Source organism: Strix aluco, chromosome 19, assembly GCF_031877795.1.
Source record: "Strix aluco isolate bStrAlu1 chromosome 19, bStrAlu1.hap1, whole genome shotgun sequence".
In the NCBI taxonomy this organism is placed as follows: domain Eukaryota; kingdom Metazoa; phylum Chordata; class Aves; order Strigiformes; family Strigidae; genus Strix; species Strix aluco.
In genome coordinates this window covers 10,011,489-10,031,805 of record NC_133949.1, presented here as the reverse complement: position 1 = coordinate 10,031,805, position 20,317 = coordinate 10,011,489, and the positions used below count along the sequence as shown (strand labels likewise).

Here is a 20,317-nt window from a genome sequence, read left to right as displayed (position 1 = left end):
ACATAAATGAACAATACAAAATCCTAGCAACCAAGCAACAACAACAAAAAAGCGTGGCTTCTTTGGTGACTGCACCAGCAATTGAAATGAAAAATGTTTTGGCACCAGAATGATGAATAGGTATGTAAATTGTTTTTAAAAACTTGTGACTATTTTAAACAGATTTTCAGCACTTGTTAAATGTTATCCAAGAGCCCCAAAGGAGAAGCTGCCAGGATGAATCTATCCTACTTGTATATCTTATCTCATGTCCTGAACAGAGTTGGGTCATACCCTGCTGTACTGGCACGGGGCTCCCACTTAAATATGAGTGATGCTTGAAGCAAGATGTCACAGAAGTTTATGGCCCTACTGGATTTGTTATGACAGATGTACCTATAATATTAAAATGGATATATATTCTGTCTCACAGAAATGCAATTTTACATTATCTGGAAAAAAAAAAGTGAACTCTACACCTGTCACACTGCCATGAACTAAATAAAGGTTTGACCTACAGATGCTCCTAAGATTAGTGATCCTATTGTAAACTCCAGTGAAGTTATTCATAATAGTAAACATTACAGTGACCAGCATGGTGTTATGGTATGTTAAGACAGAAAGATTAAATTAGCTCCCTATTTCATCACAACAGCGTAATACAAGCAGACATTCCTGAAAAGAATGTAATAAAGTTGTCTTCACATTTATGATGTAGTGAATATTAATGTAGGAGAGAGATTCAGAGGGTAAGTCTGAAGGCAAGGAAGACATTTCGATTTTTGCAACTGTGCTTTATCAAATCTGTTGCAACACAACATCTTTATTCATCATAGCTAGATAGGCAGCAAAATGTTAAGACAGCATCACAATTACTCTTTTATTATCATATTAAATTACATTAGATTGAAATTTCTTCAGATGTTTTGCTTCAGGCTTTATAGTATATCCAGAGCCCATAACCACAGCAAAGTAACAGACCACTTCTAACTGTTTATTCCCTGATTTTTAGCTAGCTTCGTTCAAGATCCAGATCCAATGGCATTATAAACTGACCACTCCATAGAAATAAAATACAAACATTTCTAGACAGTGAGAAATAAAAGCATTACCAGCTACAAATCCTGCAATTACTCTACACTGCATCTTCTATGAAAAAGGAACACCTTGGCTATCAACCACCAGTAGTAAATCCTCACCTGAAGCAAAAACAGAAGCTATGAATTTTTAGCTAATAAATATTTGAAGAAAATACAGCCAGTGACAACGAGATACAAAATGACAACTCCAAACTCACAGAATAAATGTAGGCATAGGACATACAACATGTCAGTCCTGAATACTCCTTTCAAACACCACTTTTGGTGCAAAATATTACCTTGAGAAAGAGAATGTTAGCTATGCCAGTCAAATTGCAACTGGAAAGCGGAGCAAATAGAAAGGGATCAGTAGTTTTGGGGGAATCAGTACTTTGAAGGGCAGTGAAAAGCCATGCCCCAGAAGCCTATAGCTGCAGACACTGCAAATCCCTTCCTGCAAAGAATCTAAAAGCTGCATGCGTGACAACCGTGCTGTGAAAGGGAAATGAGAAATAAGCACTCGCATCAGTAACTTCATTTTCCACTTCCTTTTGCTCTTTTTCAACACATTGTTGGTACATTCACCAACAAAAACACTCAGCTGAATAAAGTTCTGACTGAAGAGCATGAAGAATGGATCCTGCAATTCTCCCTACTCTGGACCATACCTTTAGGACACCTACAGATTTTACATAATGTGACTGACACCACTACTTGAACCTAGATTCCAACAAATATCCCAGCAAACGAAGAAGGAAGCAGAGATGATTTTGCAATAACTAATCTCTGAAATACTTGCTATTTTCTGTACTGCAATAGTACACGCTCTTAACAAACAGACACTTAATACTAGTTTGGCTGACACAGTATCATCTATTTCTTAGGCAAGACAGTTCTTTCCAAGTACCTCATTAAAGCTCTGCTAAGAGTCACCAGATGGTTGCTCTGCTGTATGCACAGATGCAGCTCAAGAGAAAATATTTCAAGATTTCAGAATAGGATGAAACAGCTGTGCAACTTTCAAGCTTCAGCAATAAAACAATATAAACAAAGCTCAAAACAAAACATTATTAAGACAGCTAAAAAAGTTACATTCATAAACAAAGCGCTGAAATCTTTCCATTACCTGGCTGAAGTTAAACCAACAAGAACACTACATATCTTTTTACCGCTCTAAAAAAATCCCTTTGCTCAGGACAGAGTAAAATGATTCAGAACTTATCTATACCAGAAAATAAGATTATTTTTTTGTTTGTTATTTGTATGCCAATATTCATCATTTGTTATGACAGGGCACTGCAGCTTCCCCATGACACCAGATCAAGGTATATCACTGGCCTCCAGACTGTTTATCCTGAGTAACACACCTCAGATCAGCAAACTGCCTCATGCTTACTATAACCTAACCTGCTTTGGAAACACCTCGAGATCTTTAAAAAAATACTGTTAAGCATTCACAGGTGGAAGACTGCATTTCCAGCAGCACTGGCTTTAATAAAACCATGCATTAATGAGTTATAGGTTCTCAGATGATACTGCACATCACAAGGTTAAAGTTAAATACGAAACATTGATTCTAGCAGCAGCCATCTGTGAAAAACGTTTTAATTTTTCTGCAAGAATTTTTATTTGCAGTATTAAAGAGACTCCAGGAATCAGTGTGTCACATAACCATAAGATAAGACTTAAAAAAAAGGTATTTTGGACATTGCTGCCCTGTTAGAGGTGTCAACGTTCCTGATTTGGAATTTGATGCACCATACATCACACAAAGCACCAGTAAATCCAGTGCACTTGCCCAAATACACAAGTGTTTAAAGATGTGGAGAATCAAATCCTAAATAACAAACCACCATACACAAGAGGATTCAAGAAACTAACCACACAGCCACAGCGTAAATGTGACAAGGCTGAAGTTAAAGTTACTGACATTCTAAGGATCCACTCCTCATCTATTTGAAAAACATATTTATATCAGTTTTTATAGATTCTGGACCAACCAAATAGTAATACAGTACCCATTACTAGTGAAAACTAAGCATTTTCTAGAAAACTAGCTTTTCTTTAAAAAGCTTTTTTCTTAACAACAAATCAAATGGAAGGGGTGGAAATCACATACAGGTCTTACTGATTGCTGCTGGCAATTTTCAGCTTCCAAAGGAGTATACAAGTGACTGATTACAGCTTTAAACTGCTGGTTTAAAACCAGGAAGCAGATAAACTTACCTCAAAGTTACTCAGCAATGCTGCATTTGCATCCTTTCTAAAATAAAAAATGAAAACAATTAATTTATGCTCCAAATGAAACTGTCTAAAATGTTTCTTTGCAGAGTCACACAGACTCTAAAAGAACAGACACTACTTTCATAAAGTTTAAAAAAAAAAATCATCACAAAATCTATTTTTGGTGATTCTACAACTACCAAGTTGTTGCCGCTTCTGGAAAATATTTTTCCATATTGTTAGTAGAATCATTGCATAAATATACAGTATATTTTACACAATTTGCCCCATAAATCATAATACAGTATACTTTGCACAATTTGCCCCATAAATCATAACACACTTATACAACATAATCTTTTTACTCAGCCACGCTATCTCATTCACTCACCCAATTTTACAAACTGAAACCAAACTGCCTTGCCTCTTCCTTACAAATATGGGCCTCCAGCTTTATTTGAATAAAGACTGGCAGGAAAAATTCAGATTATACACACTATTTATTTATTAGTCAATACTACGGAAAAAGAAAATACAATTACTGGTTTTAGTATAACGTATGTACGTGTGTACAGATACAGCGCTGTATTTACACATACTGTACTGAGTTAAAAAAAAACTTACTGCATTTCCTCTTTATTTATTCTCTGAATCTTTATGTGGCTACTCCTTTATTAGCAGGGCAAGGCTGAGTTTCCCATCTTCCACCAGCAAACACTTCCCCACTAATTCTGTACCAATTAATCAAGAATGGTTATCCACTGCTGGTAGACTAAATGCACTGAGTCGAGTGCATATTTAGACTAATCCTGCCTCTACTACTACCGAATATTGTAATTTTATATTTTTAAGTTTAAAAAGGGGAGAAAAACTGACGCAGAACATCCTATATTCCCCGAACAACACATTCTGCTGAGCAGTCAGTAGCCACAACAACAGAAAGTTTCCATACAAAAGGAAAAAAAAGGCCTTTCTCAGGTCTCTGCAACAGCTTATAAAAAAAAAAAAAAAAAGAAAAAAGGTACAATGTATTGTTGAGCACCATCAACTGTTTGAATAGAACTGTCACGTTCATCACTTTCAAATGATTTAAATGCGTCCACAAACTTCCACAGGTTCTATCATTGTTTTTAAATGAAAAGGACCTTCTAAAATACGCTGAGATGAACTTCAACTTCCATTTCGCTGACTCGAGTGAAACTTCAGCAAGTGAGCTCACACATGCATTAGTTTTCATTCATGTTTTACAAACCATATAGCTTTTGTTGTTAGGTAAATGCAATTCTTCAGAATGTTTGCATTCAAGCTATTGCTACAGAAATCCCTATGGATCAAGGACATTCTTTGTTAGAAATAATAATGCTATAGAAGAATTATACTGGGAATTATTCTGTTAAATAAGTGAAAGGGTCATATAGAGTAAATACATTACTATGTAAATGAGTCTGAGAAACCTATCTGAAGTCACGTTATTTAAGACAATTGCTTCTTTTTTAATTCAAAACCACTCTGCCATTCAGAAAAATATTTTTTTTCTTCTAACAATGGATAGCAAACAAGTCAGTCTCAACTCTTCAACAATTTTTGTTGTGCTGAAACACCAGAAGTATAAACTGATAAACAAGACCAGTTTCAAAAACTGTTGCAGATTTATAAAGCAGAGTACAATTTTCTTCAGTCCTAACTCTCATGAATCAATGATCAATTTTACATTCAGAAAACAAGAAGCTATAAATAATGAATTCTAATATATATTTTTAAATTGTCAACTAAACAGTATGTTTAATTTTTATGAGATTAGGACTTAAACAGAAAAGGAAAAATAGTCACGTTAACACCAATGTATAAACACTTTTTAGAATCTTTAGATAGGTAATATTTGCCCAAATTTTAGACCAGACCAAAATATTATTGAGGTCTTCTGCATCAAAAACTACCTCAGTGTATGGCATCACACCTCTGCAAGTATCACTGACACTTCATGTTTTTAAATCTTCTGCTTAAAATACGTTGCATATTTGAACCACAACGTTTTCTGGAGGGTTCTTTTCTCTAGTAACAGATACTCCTGACGTGGTAAGAACTTATAAGAGATTTTCCTAGTTGCAGAGCTTCCCTCTATGAAGGCCATCAGGCAGGAGGTACAAGATTAGGAAGATTAAATTCCAACAGCAATTCAAGTGCAAAATGGACTAAGTTGTTCCACTCCAATGCAAGGGACATCCATCCGTACCTCAGGACTTCAGCCTCCAGGTCTCTACCTCTGATGCACCTTCCTATTGGTACTACAACAGGTAGCACCAGCAAAAGAAGTTGGGCTACTCAAGGTATTAAAAACCAAGTGGATGTATAAGCAGCATCACAGACTTACTAGTCATGGTATCAAAAGCATCTTTCTCAGCAGGGCAAATCCTATCCTTCCTCACAGTCAACAGCAACTTTGAGCCTGTGTATGTGTTTCACAGCGTTTTTCAGTATATAACAGCAAGAACAGCTCATTTCCCTGCAGGCTGCTACTCATGTTAAGGGTGACGTAACACAAACCCATATTGCAGTGGATGCTTCTTATTTGTTACCTGCTTTTGAATTTTACAAATAGAAGACTTAATGATACTATATACATACAACATTATAGAAGATTTAAGGATAATAAAGCATCCATGGATAACATGGACTGCAGTAGCTCAGCTGACCTGGGTGGGTGCTGACAAATGTCCCTCGGGACTGGCATCCTCCATGCCCCCATGCACTAGAAATCAGCGCCACGTACACATACATAACCACACAACGTAAGGGGCTCCACAGAACTCAGGAGAATGAGTTTCAAAGCTTCAAAACAGGTAAAATCCTACTGGTTTGTGCCCAGGTAATGCTTACAAGACAGAAACACGCATAGCGCCGTCAGTGTAGGAAGGCAACAAAACTTGCTGCCTGGGACAGCAGCCTGGGGACTAGCTCATGTTAACTGCCCCAAATTATCAGCTAGCCAAAATTTTGACTTGCCTCTTGTGTTTGCAATTGCTGGTGCACACCCATTAAGTTTTCTCCTTCTTCAGCATATTCAGGTGCTACAATGAGTCATCTACCTGATGCTCACAGGAATAACTCTCCCAGAAGCCACAGCAGAGGATTCATGTTTCACCTCTCCCAGGGAAGAGGGAAGGGAGCACAAGGAGACAGGAGAGCAGGTGAGATGGGGAGGGAAGCTGGGATTCAAGCTGAGCCACGACACCTTTTGTCCAAACAAACACATGCTTCAGCAAGATTTTTAAAGCACACCAACCCCCCCTCAGTTTCTCATCTGAATGCCTGAACACACTGCTGGTTATAGGGATGTTAAAGGTCCAGTATACCCCCCATACAGATATACCCCCACATGGCAGGCAGGTCCATATATACCCCACACACACACTGCAGGTAGGTCCATAGACATATACCCCCCACACACGTACCACAAGTAGGCCCATACAGATATACCCCCCCCAGACACACACCACAAGTAGGCCCATATAGATATACCCCCCCCACAGACACACACAAGTAGGCCCACACAGATATACCCTCCCCACACACACCACAAGTAGGCCCATACAGATATACCCCCACACACAGACACACACAAGTAGGCCCATATAGATATACCCCCCCACACAGACACACACCACAAGTAGGCCCATATAGATATACCCCCCCAGACACACACCACCAGTAGGCCCACACAGATATACCCCCCCCCAGACACACACCACAAGTAGGCCCATATAGATATACCCCCCCCCCCCCCCCCCCAGACACACACCACAGGTAGGCCCACACAGATATACTCCCCCCACAGACACACACCACAAGTAGGCCCACACAGATGCACCCTACACACACACACACACTGCAGCCAGGCCCATATAGATACACTCCCCACACACCCCCCAGCCCCGGAGCCCCCGCTGCCGCCACAGAAGGGTCGCAGCCGGGGGAGAAGCGGCAGCGGCCCGTTCCCACACCCTCCCTCCCCGCTCCTTACACCTCCATCTTGCTCGCCCTGGGCGCAGCCGCGCGCTGGAGCCGCCCCTGACCGCCGCCTCGCCGAGGAACTGCGCTTTGTAGTCAGGAGGCAGCCCGGCGAGGGGAGTGCGGGCGAGGCCGGGCTTGAGCTGAAGGAGGTTTTGGCGGCCGGGACGGAAGCGGAAAAGGAAGGAGAAATAAATAAATAAATAATTTTTTATAAAAAAGAACAAAAATAATCAACTGCGTTGGCGGGGAAAGAAAGGAAAAAGAACCAGTTGCATTGGCCGGGAATCGAACCCGGGCCTCCCGCGTGGCAGGCGAGAATTCTACCACTGAACCACCAATGCCGGTGATGGAAAGTGCGTGCCGCCCCCCGGGCTGTAACTACTGGGGACAGAGCCCATCTGAGTCACCCGCCTGCCAGCCCTGCTGGGCACGGCAAGGGGGAAACAGCCTCGCAGAGCTCCTTCCCCTCAAACCTCTAGTCCTGTGCAAACGGAACACGGTGAGGCTGAACTACCTGTGTAACACTCCTGGCGCCTTTTAAAGCACCCTGTACGTACAGGCTCATCACCATCACAGGTCTTTTCCTACCATCGCTGTGATTCTTTCCCATTTAATCTATGTGCTATTAAATTTTGCAAGAGCCCTTTTTATTCTCGAGAAAACTTGAAGGCACTTCAGTGAGTGCAAACAGCTGAAAATCCTATTGGCTACAGCAAGGAAAACTGGCTCCGAGACTGAGAGCCAGGAAAACATTAATTATTTTGCCATTATCTCTCGGGAAAAATTTATATGCAAACACAACAATGCTCACTCCCCAAGGAGTCACATACACATACACTTGCTTGTTTGCAGCAGGGCTGTAAGAGCAATCTAGGGAACCAAATGTGTTAGACTTCTTGTGCCCACAATCTCCAGCTCACAATACTAGCACAAAATCCACCAGCCACTCTTCTCTGCAGAAGCAAGCCAGAAGAAAGTCCACTCTCACTTTGGGACATGAATTCTCCTTGGAGTGTTGCAAATCCTCAAACAATTCTGAATAACATGACCAAACTGCAGTGCTTCAGGAGCAGTCTTCAGTGCCAGGACAGTGGGCAACAAACAGCCCCGGCCCTAGGAACTATCACCATCAGATACCCAAATGCTGGGCAAAGTTTAAAAGCCTACTGCAAAGCTTTTTTGGCCCTTTTCAGTTGAAGACCCCTAAAAAAGTTTCAGTGGATTTGTGGACCCCATCACACACAGATTGTACTACAGATAGAAATTAATTTATATGCCAGAATCATTTGTCATTGAGTCCTATGGAAAAAGAGCCAGGGGAAAGGTCTTCAAACTGCGGACTGAAAGCCGCTGGTCTGACTCAGTGACAGGATGTAATGGATGCTGTCCTTTTTCATGTCAGGATTAACTGACCTTGTAAGTTGGCCAAAACCGGCACAGCAAATGCTCTGTAACATCTCTGCCATGTTTCAAACCCTGCACATGAAACTGCCAGTACACCAGTTCCCAGGCAGGCTAAAGGGAAGAAGAGAAGGGAAGGAATGTCAGCTTTCATCTGAAAACATGGTATTTCCAGACTATCAAATTTCAAAGTTTTGTTCCAGAAATCTACTAATTCTTGCCTGCCTCTCATCACTCTCTTTAGATACACGTTCAGAATCTTCAGCATATTCATTTTATTTCTCCTTTGCATCTCCTCTTTATATCTCTCCCCCAGCACCAATTTATCATATTAATTTTCACTGTTTCTCCAGAAGTTTCATTCCAGACCTTTGCTGATATACTTTTTTACAATCCATGATGACGATGCCTGATCCCAGCAGATGGGATGAATGAACATAATACAAATGCCTCTCTCAACAGCTTTTTTTTTCCCAATATTCTTCCTAAATATTTTCCAATGAAGACATATAGCCTGTTAGAGTATGAATACATAAATGGACCAGGTACAGGTCCACTAACATCATGGAAGGGGAAGGGGAATATCTAGGAGAGAACTCTCTACCTTTACATACAACTTTTCAGGAGATGAGGTGATTAGCTCAATTCATTTTGTTTTTAATTGCTGCACTTTAGGTGTTAGACGGTTATGCTACACCATCCATAGGGAATGCAGACATAGGTTTTTCTAAATGTGCTTAGCATGTCAACATTTTAAGCATTGGTTTGTGATTGTTACCACTAAGGCTTGAAGAGAGAGGGGCCTCGGTATTAACTATTGAAAGCAGGGGGCCTAGTAATTGCTATTGAAAGCAGATCTGCAGGGTATTTGTATTCTTTGTCATGAAAGATGTTTACTGTATTCAGCATTTCGCTGATCACCCTATAGTGTCTTTTTTTCTTTTACATTCAAAATTCATTAAACAAAGTTGGGGTTTTTTTTAACAAAAAATGTCAGCACTGCTTCACATCAGTCTAGCTGACAGTGCGTTTGACTAGCACTTTCAGTCCATAAAGCTTTTTTTTTTCTTTTTCTAAACCAAAATGACAGTTAAAAAAGAATGTTTTTAAAGAAGGTGCACGGTAGCAGTTTAGGCCATCCTTTTTCTTCACCGGACTTAGTTATGAAAATCAGTTCTGTTATGAAAAGTGTATTTTTAGAAACCACTAAAGCACTCCTTCAGAGCTCCACTCCCCAAATATTGCACTCTTCCAACAATAAATGCACTCCGAAAGAAATAGTAACGCTGTGACTGATTACAAAAGCAAGTACAGATAAAGTTCAAACCTTTGAGGACATTAAAATATATTTAATTAAACTTTTCCATGCTGCAAAAAGGGGAACTTCCTCACTAGTATTACCTAATTGTACATCAGCTTGGAAAAAGGTGTAGCTGGGAATATTAACATATGAAGTGCCCCATTTGCTGTGCCAGAAGGGAAAATAAGTGGAAGAGCTTTCTCTCAGACCTTCCTTGGTATTTAACTGTGGGGTGGGGATTTGAGGGCTTAATCTTTCTATTTCACTAAGCAAATAAAATACTGAAAGAAGATGATGGGAAGTGGAGAGCCATCCAAACCAGAACAAATAGAGAAGGTAGTAATAAGAATATGTTTGTGTGCATTAGAAAACCTATTTTGCAATTCTATTTCACTCTTTTCTCCTCAAAAAAGTTCAACTCTTGAGCTCCAAGCATCTTTAAGAAATCCTATTTCTTCAATGTCCTTTTTTATGATAATGACTTCTGCTCGGATTTACAGTTTCACTTCCATTTTTTATTATAAAAATATCGCTCTATAGTCTACATTACTTATTATACAGAAAGGATAGTTATTTCCTGTTTCATCTAAAAAATAGGGAAAGAGAGAATTAATAATCTCCTAGATACAAACAGGGACACAATTTAATCAGCATACTACAAGTAAACTAATCCCTATGAAGTTTGCTAAACACACAGTGATACTGCTGACAGATCCAATGTGAAAGCACACGTCCTTGCCACATGTAATATCAGACACAGATTAATAAAATCTTATTGACATAAATTCACTTTGGTTGTAAATTCAGTGCTTACGATTCTCCCAACACATCATCAGCCTCCTCTCAAAGCCCAGAGTAAGGACAAGGACACTCCTAAAGGGTGAACAAGACAAGAAAAGTGGTAAAAATGAGGGATTTCAGAGTAGGGTGGAACATGGTCACAAAATATCAAGGACTGTTTCCTGGTGTAAATGTCCTAGTGTAAAAAAGAAAAGGAGGTGAGGTGAGGAACTGAGAGAACAGTAGAAAAGGACAAGAGGGTTAGTTAAAGGGAAGAAAACAACCCAACAACATGTGGATGACAAAGCTGGAATATGTTTCCTGAGCACTGTGAAAGGTTTGGACCATGCAAATGGGAAAATATTATACTGTAGCAGCACACTCAGTAAGGGAAACCAGCAAGTGTTCAGCTTTCTGTGGAGTGGCTGCAGAAAAGTGCTCAGTGTCTGAGGAGTTCCTGAGAAAGCGGTGCTGAGCTGTAGCTTTGTGAGTTGCTGCTCCCAAAGCTCGCTTGAGTTTTAAATCAGTTCTTTACTTCCATGATGTTTAGGGTTTGATGAGTTTAAGACACAGGCTATTTGCCAAGGCACAGAGCACAGCCTCACACCCTCACGCCCCACAGCCACAGTCTGAGTCTCACAGGAGCCTCCTTGGCAAGAGTGACCCCATGCTACTGGGGACAGCAGGGAAGCCCCAAAGCTGAAGGTGCAGCATCCTTACAGGTGAGGTGGAAAGTCTCATCCACACAGAAACGGGGAAAAACACCTAGCTCCCATCTATTTTATTCTGTGTGTTTGCTGGGGTGGCAATGGGGACAGAGCAGCGATGATGATCCAGCCATCATATATCAATTACATTCATATCAAAGACTACTCATTAGAGGGGTATGACACGGAGTGATGTGATTCCTTCTGTACAAGAATATCCCAGAAAAGGGGCTGCCTGTCCACACACAAGACCCTCTGGCACTGCAGGAGCACCAACACCTTCGCTACCAGGCAACATGAAAGCATCTCTCCCAACCCTCCTCCTTGCAGCGACCCTCCCTCCAAAGAAACTTCTCGCCCTGACTTGCTAATCATGCGCTGGTCGAGCAGGGGCTGGAGGCAGGAGAGGGGTGGGAAGAGCGAAGGGGGCTGAGGTGGGGGCCGGGAGCGGGGCCGGCCCCGGGGACACTCCGCCCCGCCGGGGCGGGACGAGCCGCCAGCCCCGCTCCGAGGCGTGTAAAAGCGGGACGGCGGGGCCGGGGAGCAGCGAGCGACCGGCCGGGGCTGCCCTACGGAGCAGGTGAGCGGGGCCGCGGCTCCCGGAGGGGCCGGGCGGGCAGCGGGGACCCCGGCGGGCAGCGGGGACCCCCGTCCTGCTCCGGGGCCGGCGGTAGAGCCGAGCATCAACTCACCTCCCCTCACCTCCCCTCCCTCACCCCTCCCCTCGCTGTCCCACAGGTTGCACCAGTTGCCGGGATCGCGGCACCAACCAGCAAAAACGTCGTCCGAAATGGCAGCCGAGGTGAGGATGAACTTTTGTTCTCCGGCGTGCTTGGGGTGCTCTGGTAGACACGAGCTTGTCTGCGCGATACCCCCAGCCCTGCAGCCTGCCCTGCTCCTTTGGGTGCTTCTCTCTAATATATTTGTTTTACCGGTGTTTAAATGAAGAAGGGGACAGCAAACCTATTTGCTGCAGTTATTTCTGCCAACCCAACTCTGATTTCGGTGAAAACTCACGGTAGCGGAGATAGATAACTCGAAGTTATACTTTGGTACCTCTTCCCCATCCGAACACTCGGCTCCCAGCACTGGCCTTTCACTCCCCATCCCCTCCACCACTCACCTCAGGGGACTGGTTTCCCAGTGAGAAGCTGCAAAACTTTGCTTTTTTCAACTCCTATTTCCCCGCCGAACTCCCTGCCGCTCCTCCTGACAAACCTGCTTCAAAAAGAGATCTCCAGCACCCACCCCGTGCCTACACCCTGAGCTCCGCAGGCTCTCCCCTGCTCTCCTCTCAGGCACCCTGGGTCACAGAGTCCCTGGGGAAAGGGCTGCTCGGGGCCCCGGCGCTGGCCACCGCCCGCTGTCCATGGTAGCCCGGGGAGTGGCCCGGTAGCCCCGCGCCGCGCTGATCCACAGACCTTCCGCGGGGTGGTTTGGGGTCGTGGGGTTTTCTTTCTTTTCTTTTTCCAGTGAATGTCTGTAATACTGAAAGGTACCCAGCCCTTCCTTTCTGGGGTCTGCACATTAACCAGTTTTATGCTAATTTTATGCCAAAGCTTGCAAGAACATCAGGGACTCCGGAGATGCTTCAAACGGTAAATTCATAGTCACAGGAGTGTTTTAGGGGATGTGGCTTGTGCTGGCTCACAGCTCTTTGTCAACCGAATATTTTCTTATAATCTCCCTAAAAGAATTGATTTTTTAAAAATTATTATTTCGAGTAACAGTAGATAGCTTTCACTATATCCCTGATTCCCTTTTTTTTCCTGTCAGGAGACTAACAAAGGGTCAGTGATCAGCAGCTGCCTTAAAAGACAGATCCATGCTGGTCTTGCACTAGATGCCCTGATATTCGTTTTCATGGACAGGACATAGTCTCTCCAGAGTAAAGTACCTGGAGGATTCCCAAGCCAGACCTGACACCACTAGGGCTAAATTCTAGTGACAATGACACTCCACCTCTTCAGCTACTTGACAAAGGTCTTAAAGTCCAGAGATTTGCTGGTCAATGACACAGCAGTGAATAACCATTATTGAGTGTGTCCTCAGTTTTACTTGGATAAGGAGTGGGATGGACATTAACTGATTTTTAGAGGATTTATTGGTCAGACTTTTGAACATGCCTCAACTTCATTACTTGCAGGGGGATAAAATGATGGGAGGAAGGTTTGTTGGAAGTACGGATCCAGTCATGGAGATGCTCAGCTCTTCCATTACCTATGATCAGAGACTGTCTGAAGTTGATATCCAGGGGAGCATGGCTTATGCCAAAGCCTTAGAGAAAGCCGGTATCCTATCTAAAGCTGAGCTGGAGAAGATCCTGAGTGGCCTGGAAAAGGTATTTATTTTCTTCATATATGTCCTGTGTGCTGGAACAAATATCTACTTTTCTGACAGCATCTGCAGTAGCCTCCCTGAGTTGCCCTTGGAGACATCCTGGGCAGGGGATGGATGCTCAGATTGCATCCCGCTGAAGGCACCAAAGCCCAACAGTAGGATGTGAACCAGCTGACAAGCCCCCAGGGAGACCTGAAGCCCTGATGAGCACACTCTCAATGCTCATTACGGCAGCCCCGGGGCCTCGGCGAGGTGTGCTCGGTGTGACCTGCCTGCCCATCCTCTTCAGGCTGAACATTCACCAGGAATTGTTTCAGTATGAATTAGGAATATTCTTTTTCTGCTGGCACTTGGGATCCTTTTGAGTCTGGCTGCCCGAGTAAGTAGGAAGCAATGCATAGCATTGTATAGGGGTGAAGAGAAGTCAGCAGCTAAGCGCTTTTTTAAAATATCCATTGTTGTTGCTCACCCACCATGGACAATGGTGACTCTATACAATATTTGTATAGGAAGATCTTTGTGGACAATGCTAAAGCAATCACTGACATGTCAGCTCGCTCTTTCATTGCAATGCTTAAATCCTCCTATAGCCATAACTTCACACGTTGATTTCCACTGGGATGGCAGAAGCTGGTATTTGCTGGGGACACTTACAGCCCCCCCGCGCAGCAGGGTAACCGTGGTGGCTGACTCGTGTTTCTGCTGGTGTTTGTAGATCTCTGAGGAATGGTCTAAAGGAATCTTTGTGGTGACCCAAACTGATGAGGACATCCACACTGCCAACGAACGCAGACTAAAGGTCTGGATCCTCTCACCTCTTGTTCCCATTCCAGCTAGATCTGCCTGACGTTAAGTGCATGTGCCTCTGTCCCTCTCTGAAATTCCTCTGGACCTTGTGGCACTGAAACCTCAGGTGCACAAACAAGTGTCTCCAAGACCCCTTTTGTGGAAGAGGCACTGTACAAGCATAGCTCCCAAACTTCTCCTTTTTCCCAGAGGAGATCCCATGGCTACTCACAGATTGCTTGAGCTGAGTCCCTCCCAGGCAGGGGGGAGGTCTGCTCATGTGGAATCTTCTGCTTAGAATATGAGATGCTGACAGAAATCCTCCTCTTGTCCTCAGGAGTTGATTGGAGACATAGCAGGAAAGCTGCACACTGGAAGAAGCAGGAATGATCAGGTATATACAGAGCTTTTTTTTTTTCTCCTTTGTATTCCTCCCCAGCCTCACTTCAGGAGACCTCAGACCAGAATGGCTTTTGGCTCTCTTCCTGGACAGCAAGATATAGTGACATTACCACATCAAAATGACCAAATTATGAGAGGAAGATGTTACTTCCCATCACAAAGATCAAAGAGGGGATAACACTGCCAAGCCTTTCTGGGGAACAGTATTTGGTCACTAAGTATGTCACATTCTGCTTTGTCTGACGGTGGCCAATCTCATACAGGTTGTGACCGACTTGAAGCTGTTCATGAAGAATTCCCTCTCTGTCATCTCCACTCACCTCCTGCAGCTCATTAAGACCCTGGTGGAACGTGCTGCCATGTAAGTCCTTTTCCATATCCATCGCCTTGGCCTTGCAGGGCCAAGAGACTTCTAGGTTTGGTCTTTGACTGGCACCACTCAGGGCAGCAGCAGGGCCTTCTGTGGAGGACACTACAGACAGGGTGTGTGGTAGCACAGGGAAAGGCAACAGTCCCCCTTTCTCCACAGTTCACATCACAGAGGCCTTCCTCTTCCCCCCAGCGTGTCCTAGCAAAGGAGTTGAGATGGGAGGTCCACACAAGACTTCAGAAGGCACCAAATCCATCTGAAGGAGTGGGGAACTTGAACATGTTTCATGTTGTTCTGTAGGAGAAAAGCTGAGCTGTGGTAACTCCCTGTCTAACTCTCCTCCTCACAAACCAGCTTCAGCACAACACAGGCTAAAGATGTTCTCTTTGTGACCTTGGCAGAAAACCCTGGGGTGTGCCTGCCACTGCCTTCTATCCTGACAGCTGCTCACCTCTTTCTCTCCTTTCACATGCAGAGAAATTGATGTTATCTTGCCTGGCTACACCCACCTGCAGAAAGCTCAGCCCATCAGATGGAGCCAGTTCTTGCTCAGGTAACCACCTTTCACACTTGACTGCAGGAAGCCTTCTCCACCCTTGGGGCCCTGCTCAGCTGGAGCCTGGAAGTGCATCATCCTCTGAGGGGGCAGCTGGGGGTGGTGACAAACCAGAGCTAACCCTGCCAACTGGAACAGCAACTCCTCGTGTTCCTGTGGGGCTCTGACCAAGATGGCACCCAAGCACGGAGTGGGCAGTGCAGGCTGACACCCTGTACGCTCCATCCTGTGGGCACAGTTACACCTTAACTAATGGGGTAACATGGAGAATCTTGTATGGCTTCTAGCTGTTCCACTTCAAAGAGCCTTAGTGCCTAGGCTCCATTTCAAGCCTCTTCTGTTTGAGAGGGCATCCCAGGCTCCAGGCATGGCAGCATACTTCCTGAGGAGGAACGTGACATTTTCTGACTTCAGGTATTTCATCTCTCGTGTCCTTTCCTAGCCATGCTGTTGCTCTGACCCGTGATTCTGAGCGCTTGGGAGAGATAAAGAAGAGGATCAATGTCTTACCTTTGGGAAGGTAAGGTCTATTGTTTGTGTAATCATTTGGCCTTGATTTGCTCTGCAAAGTCTTCAGAGGTGCCTTTTCTGCTTCTTAGAGCTCAGTTTTGGTTGGAGTACACAGGATATCATGCATGACTTCTGTTTCTTTCTCCCCTGGCAGCGGTGCTCTGGCTGGCAACCCACTGGAAATTGATAGAGAGCTTCTGCGTAGTGGTAAATGTCTCCCTGTGACTGAGAGGCACAGGACTACTTGTAATACCTTGGAGGGAGGGAAGCATTGATACATGGCTCCAAATGGCACAGTAATGCACTGTCCTGGAGCCAAAGCCTTTCTTTTATAAGGCTTTTTACAGCAATGAGACAGGGAACGTGTATGAGGTTGCAGCAGGAAGAGCCACCTCTGCTGCACATTGGCTGCCTGGGGCTAATAACAAAGACCCCAGTCAGTGTAACACTTAAGCATGGTTGTTTTCCGGGACTACTCAAGGGCTCACAATCACATGCATGCTGGGGTAACCTGCTGCATTCAAGCTCCAGACACGCCAGGCCTGAGCTACTCTGTCCATCACCTTCCTTGCAGAGCTGGACTTCGCCTCCATCAGCCTGAACAGCATGGATGCCGTTAGCGAGAGAGACTTTGTGGGTAAGCACAACCCAATCACATCTTCCCACCGCTATTTTAGAAGCAGACTTCTGAGACCTTCCCAGCTGACCTCCTTTAAGGGGACTGAAATCCCTCACTAGGAAGTAATTCCAAAGCTCCAGTCAGAGCTCCCTGGGTTGTCAAGCAAACAAGCACCTTTTTCACCTCGTGATTTCCTGCCTTCTCTGCAGTGGAATTCCTCTCTGTTGCCACCCTGCTGATGATCCACCTTAGCAAGATGGCTGAAGATCTCATCATCTACAGTACCAGCGAGTTTGGCTTTCTGACACTCTCCGATACCTACTGGTAGGTTTCCGGTCTCTGGGGAATAATTTTCCTCAGCTATTCCCCCCTGAGAGAACGAGCCAGTGGTTGGGGTCTCCCTGCTGCACAAGGCTGTCACAGCATTAAGATTTTGGCAGAAAGGCAGCCTTAGGGTGAATATTCCTCAGTAACAATCACTTATTTCTGATTCTGGTAACTCAACCAAGTCTGCATTCAGCAGACACTCCTCCCCAGCAGCTGCTGGCAGAGAGAACTTCCTCCTCTGCTGGGAATGCCTGCCAAAGCCCGCCCTTGACTAGCCAGGGCTGCAGTCCTGACAGATTTCCTGTCTCTCAGGGAGGCACAGCCACAGCCCCCCCTCTCTGAGGTCACAGCAGCGGTCCAAAAGCAACACATCAGTTTTGGAGGGCTGGCTCAGTCTGCTGCATGACCTGTGTCTGTGTGGACTGGGGTCTTGCTCACCGTTACACTCCACACACCTTTCTTCCAGCACTGGCAGCAGCCTGATGCCTCAGAAGAAGAATCCTGATAGCCTGGAACTGATCCGCAGCAAAGCTGGACGAGTGTTTGGACGGGTGAGCCCGCAAAAGAAAGAAGCGGGATGGGGAAGCTGCTCCTACCGGGGCTGAAGAATGTTCCTCCTTCTTGCCTCTGTGGAAAGCAGCGTGCCCAGCCCAGGCTCTTAACCTCTGCCAGGGCAGTGTGCTTCTCTTCCTGTAACTAACTGCCTCACCTGTTTCTCTCTGCAGCTGGCTGCTATTCTCATGGTTCTCAAGGGACTTCCAAGCACCTACAACAAGGATCTGCAGGTAAAACAGGTCTCAGTTTTCACACCATCCCTCTGAGCAGACACCGCCGTCTTCTGCTCTTGGGCAGTCTTGGAACCACCTTGACCTGCACAGACCCTGCTTGTGTGCAGGATGCAGAGAAGGGGCTGAGGCACAGCGTGCTGCCATTGACACCCCAGCCGAAGCAGGAGCCCCTGGATGATGCCTGCTCTGCTGGCTGGGCTGCTCAAGTCAGTGGCCTTTTGGGATGCATCAGGTTGTCTTACGGCAATTTCCATCCCTGTTCTAATGCAGGAGGACAAGGAGGCCGTCTTTGATGTTGTGGACACCCTGAATGCTGTGCTCCAGGTTGCCACTGGAGTGATTTCTACCCTCCAGGTAAGGCTTCAGCCTCTCACTGTTGAACACGGTTGGGGTGCACGTTCTGTGAGTAACACAGGTAAAAGATCTCTAGACTGGTCCTCAGATGAAGACCCTTCAGTGGCTCACCCATGCTTCTCATTATGGCCCCCAATGTCAGCTAATGTGTCCCCAAGGTGGAGCTGATGATGTCTCCCTCTGACCCTCCTTTCTACAGATCAACAAGGAGAACATGGAGAAGGCACTGAGCCCTGAGATCCTGTCATCTGACCTGGCTCTCTATTTGGTTCATAAAGGAGTAAGTATCAGAAGGGAACTTGGAGCTGTGATTCCTCCAGATGCCAAATACTGCTCAGCGAGGGCCTGAGATGAGGCCTTCTGTTCTGTCCCCAGGTGACGGTCAGTCTGGGTCAAAATACATGAAAGCTGGAAACCCATTCTTTACATGTATCCCAAGTAGTGGAACTGCTAGCGGGTGGACTTGATAGTAATTTACAGGTGGAGTTTTACCTCCTAACGCCTCCCCTCTTCACACCCCAGAAAACCCGGATTCAGATTTCATTGCCCTAAGTGAAAACAAGCCAACCAAAAAGACAGCACATCATTTTTTCCTTTGAAAAACACCCCAGTTGCCTGGTCACTGACTGCGGCCTCTGCTTCTCACTGCAGATGCCATTCAGACAAGCCCACGTTGCCTCTGGGAAGGCCGTCCACCTCGCCGAGTCTAAAGGCGTCACCATCAATAATCTCAGCCTGGAGGACCTGAAGAGCATCAGGTTTGTATCACTATTATTGTGCCATCACTTCCCGCAACAGGCAGGTATCGGCCTCCCTTCGTATGGGGCTCCTTATGGTGCCCTTCCCCAAAATGCCTGGGCCAGACAGCACCCCAAAATCCTCCTGGCCTGAATATCAATGCTGCTACTGCTGGGCCTGAAAGCACTAAAGGGGGACAACATCACTACCATCAGCTCCAGCTCTTGGGAGAGACTGGAAGAAACTCACGCCCTGACCTGGAGGCACCAGCCTTCCAGAGTGAGTTGGGCTCCAAACTTCCTCAAGTTTCCCTTGGAGCTGACTCTTTGGTTGGCCACAAGCAGCTACTGTCAGGCACCAGAAGTGCAGAAGCAGGGCTGCAGGAGGCTTTTCCCCTTGGAAAAAGGCTCCGTCTCCACTCCCTCCCCATCTCTGCAGGCAGTGAGCATGTAAAACCAGCCAACAGCACCCAGCACTCTCACTGACACCTCCTCTCTTTGCCTCCCCAGCCCCCTGATCGGCAGCGACGTCTCCCAGGTCTTCAATGTTGTCAACAGCGTGGAGCAGTACACGGCCATGGGCGGTACCGCCAAGAGCAGCGTGACTGCCCAGATCGAGCAGCTCAGGGAGCTGCTGAAGAAGCTGAAGGAACAAGCCTAGAGTGTGGGGAGATATCCCGTGGATGCAGCGTTTTGTGCCTATCACACTAATCTGAAGTTAATAAACACTGGGGTGTATGTAGTTCACTGAAACTCCTGGTTTGTGTATTTCTTCATAGGGGCAAGATTGAGCTGGGCTTCCTCTGCCCTTGTGAGGCTTGAGGAAATGTTCACTGATGTGTGAAAGAACAGGGTCTTTCTCCTCACTGTCAGTGGAGCTGGGTTATGGGGTGTTCAAGCTCTTGGGGGTTGGTAGGTAGAGAGCAGCATGAGTGTCTTTGTTCAAGAGACCTGAAAAGGTGTCTCTTGGAGGGGAGGGTGTTGGACTAGGAAAGTGATCATCCCTTTGTACTCAGCACTGATGAAACCACAGCTCAAATACTCTGTT

General features: G+C 45.3%; 2 protein-coding genes and 1 non-coding gene across 5 annotated transcripts in view; 1 reads left to right on the top strand and 2 right to left on the bottom strand.

Moving 5' to 3' along the window:
- CRCP (CGRP receptor component) overlaps positions 1 to 7,470 on the bottom strand; it is a 33,621-nt gene extending 26,151 nt beyond the window's left edge. The window contains exons 1-3 of one of the 3 annotated variants that reach the window (XM_074845236.1): positions 7,303 to 7,467; positions 6,281 to 6,513; positions 3,285 to 3,317 (exon numbers count right to left, since the gene is read on the bottom strand). Coding sequence is in view for 2 of the 3 variants with exons in the window: in XM_074845237.1 (XP_074701338.1) it covers positions 3,285 to 3,321; positions 4,427 to 4,518 (129 nt within the window). In the remaining variant the exon portion in view is untranslated. Of the gene's footprint in view, positions 1 to 3,284; positions 3,322 to 4,426; positions 4,709 to 6,280; positions 6,514 to 7,302 lie in introns of those variants that run through there. The other 2 variants (XM_074845233.1, XM_074845237.1) reach the window with 2 other exon arrangements.
- Positions 7,471 to 7,562: 92 nt separating this feature from the next.
- TRNAG-GCC (transfer RNA glycine (anticodon GCC)) lies at positions 7,563 to 7,633 on the bottom strand. Its single transcript has one exon. It is a non-coding gene; the product is annotated as a tRNA-Gly (tRNA).
- A 4,398-nt stretch (positions 7,634 to 12,031) lies between these two features.
- Positions 12,032 to 20,022, top strand: LOC141931995 (argininosuccinate lyase). Its single transcript, XM_074844888.1, has 17 exons — positions 12,032 to 12,060; positions 12,219 to 12,282; positions 13,627 to 13,821; positions 14,536 to 14,619; positions 14,944 to 15,000; positions 15,272 to 15,369; positions 15,854 to 15,931; positions 16,377 to 16,454; positions 16,599 to 16,651; positions 17,019 to 17,081; positions 17,273 to 17,387; positions 17,857 to 17,941; positions 18,116 to 18,175; positions 18,449 to 18,532; positions 18,732 to 18,812; positions 19,184 to 19,290; positions 19,780 to 20,022. Exons 2-17 carry the CDS (start codon positions 12,271 to 12,273, stop codon positions 19,928 to 19,930), a joined length of 1,401 nt encoding a protein of 466 aa, XP_074700989.1. The 5' UTR covers positions 12,032 to 12,060; positions 12,219 to 12,270; the 3' UTR covers positions 19,931 to 20,022.
- Positions 20,023 to 20,317: the final 295 nt, after the last annotated feature.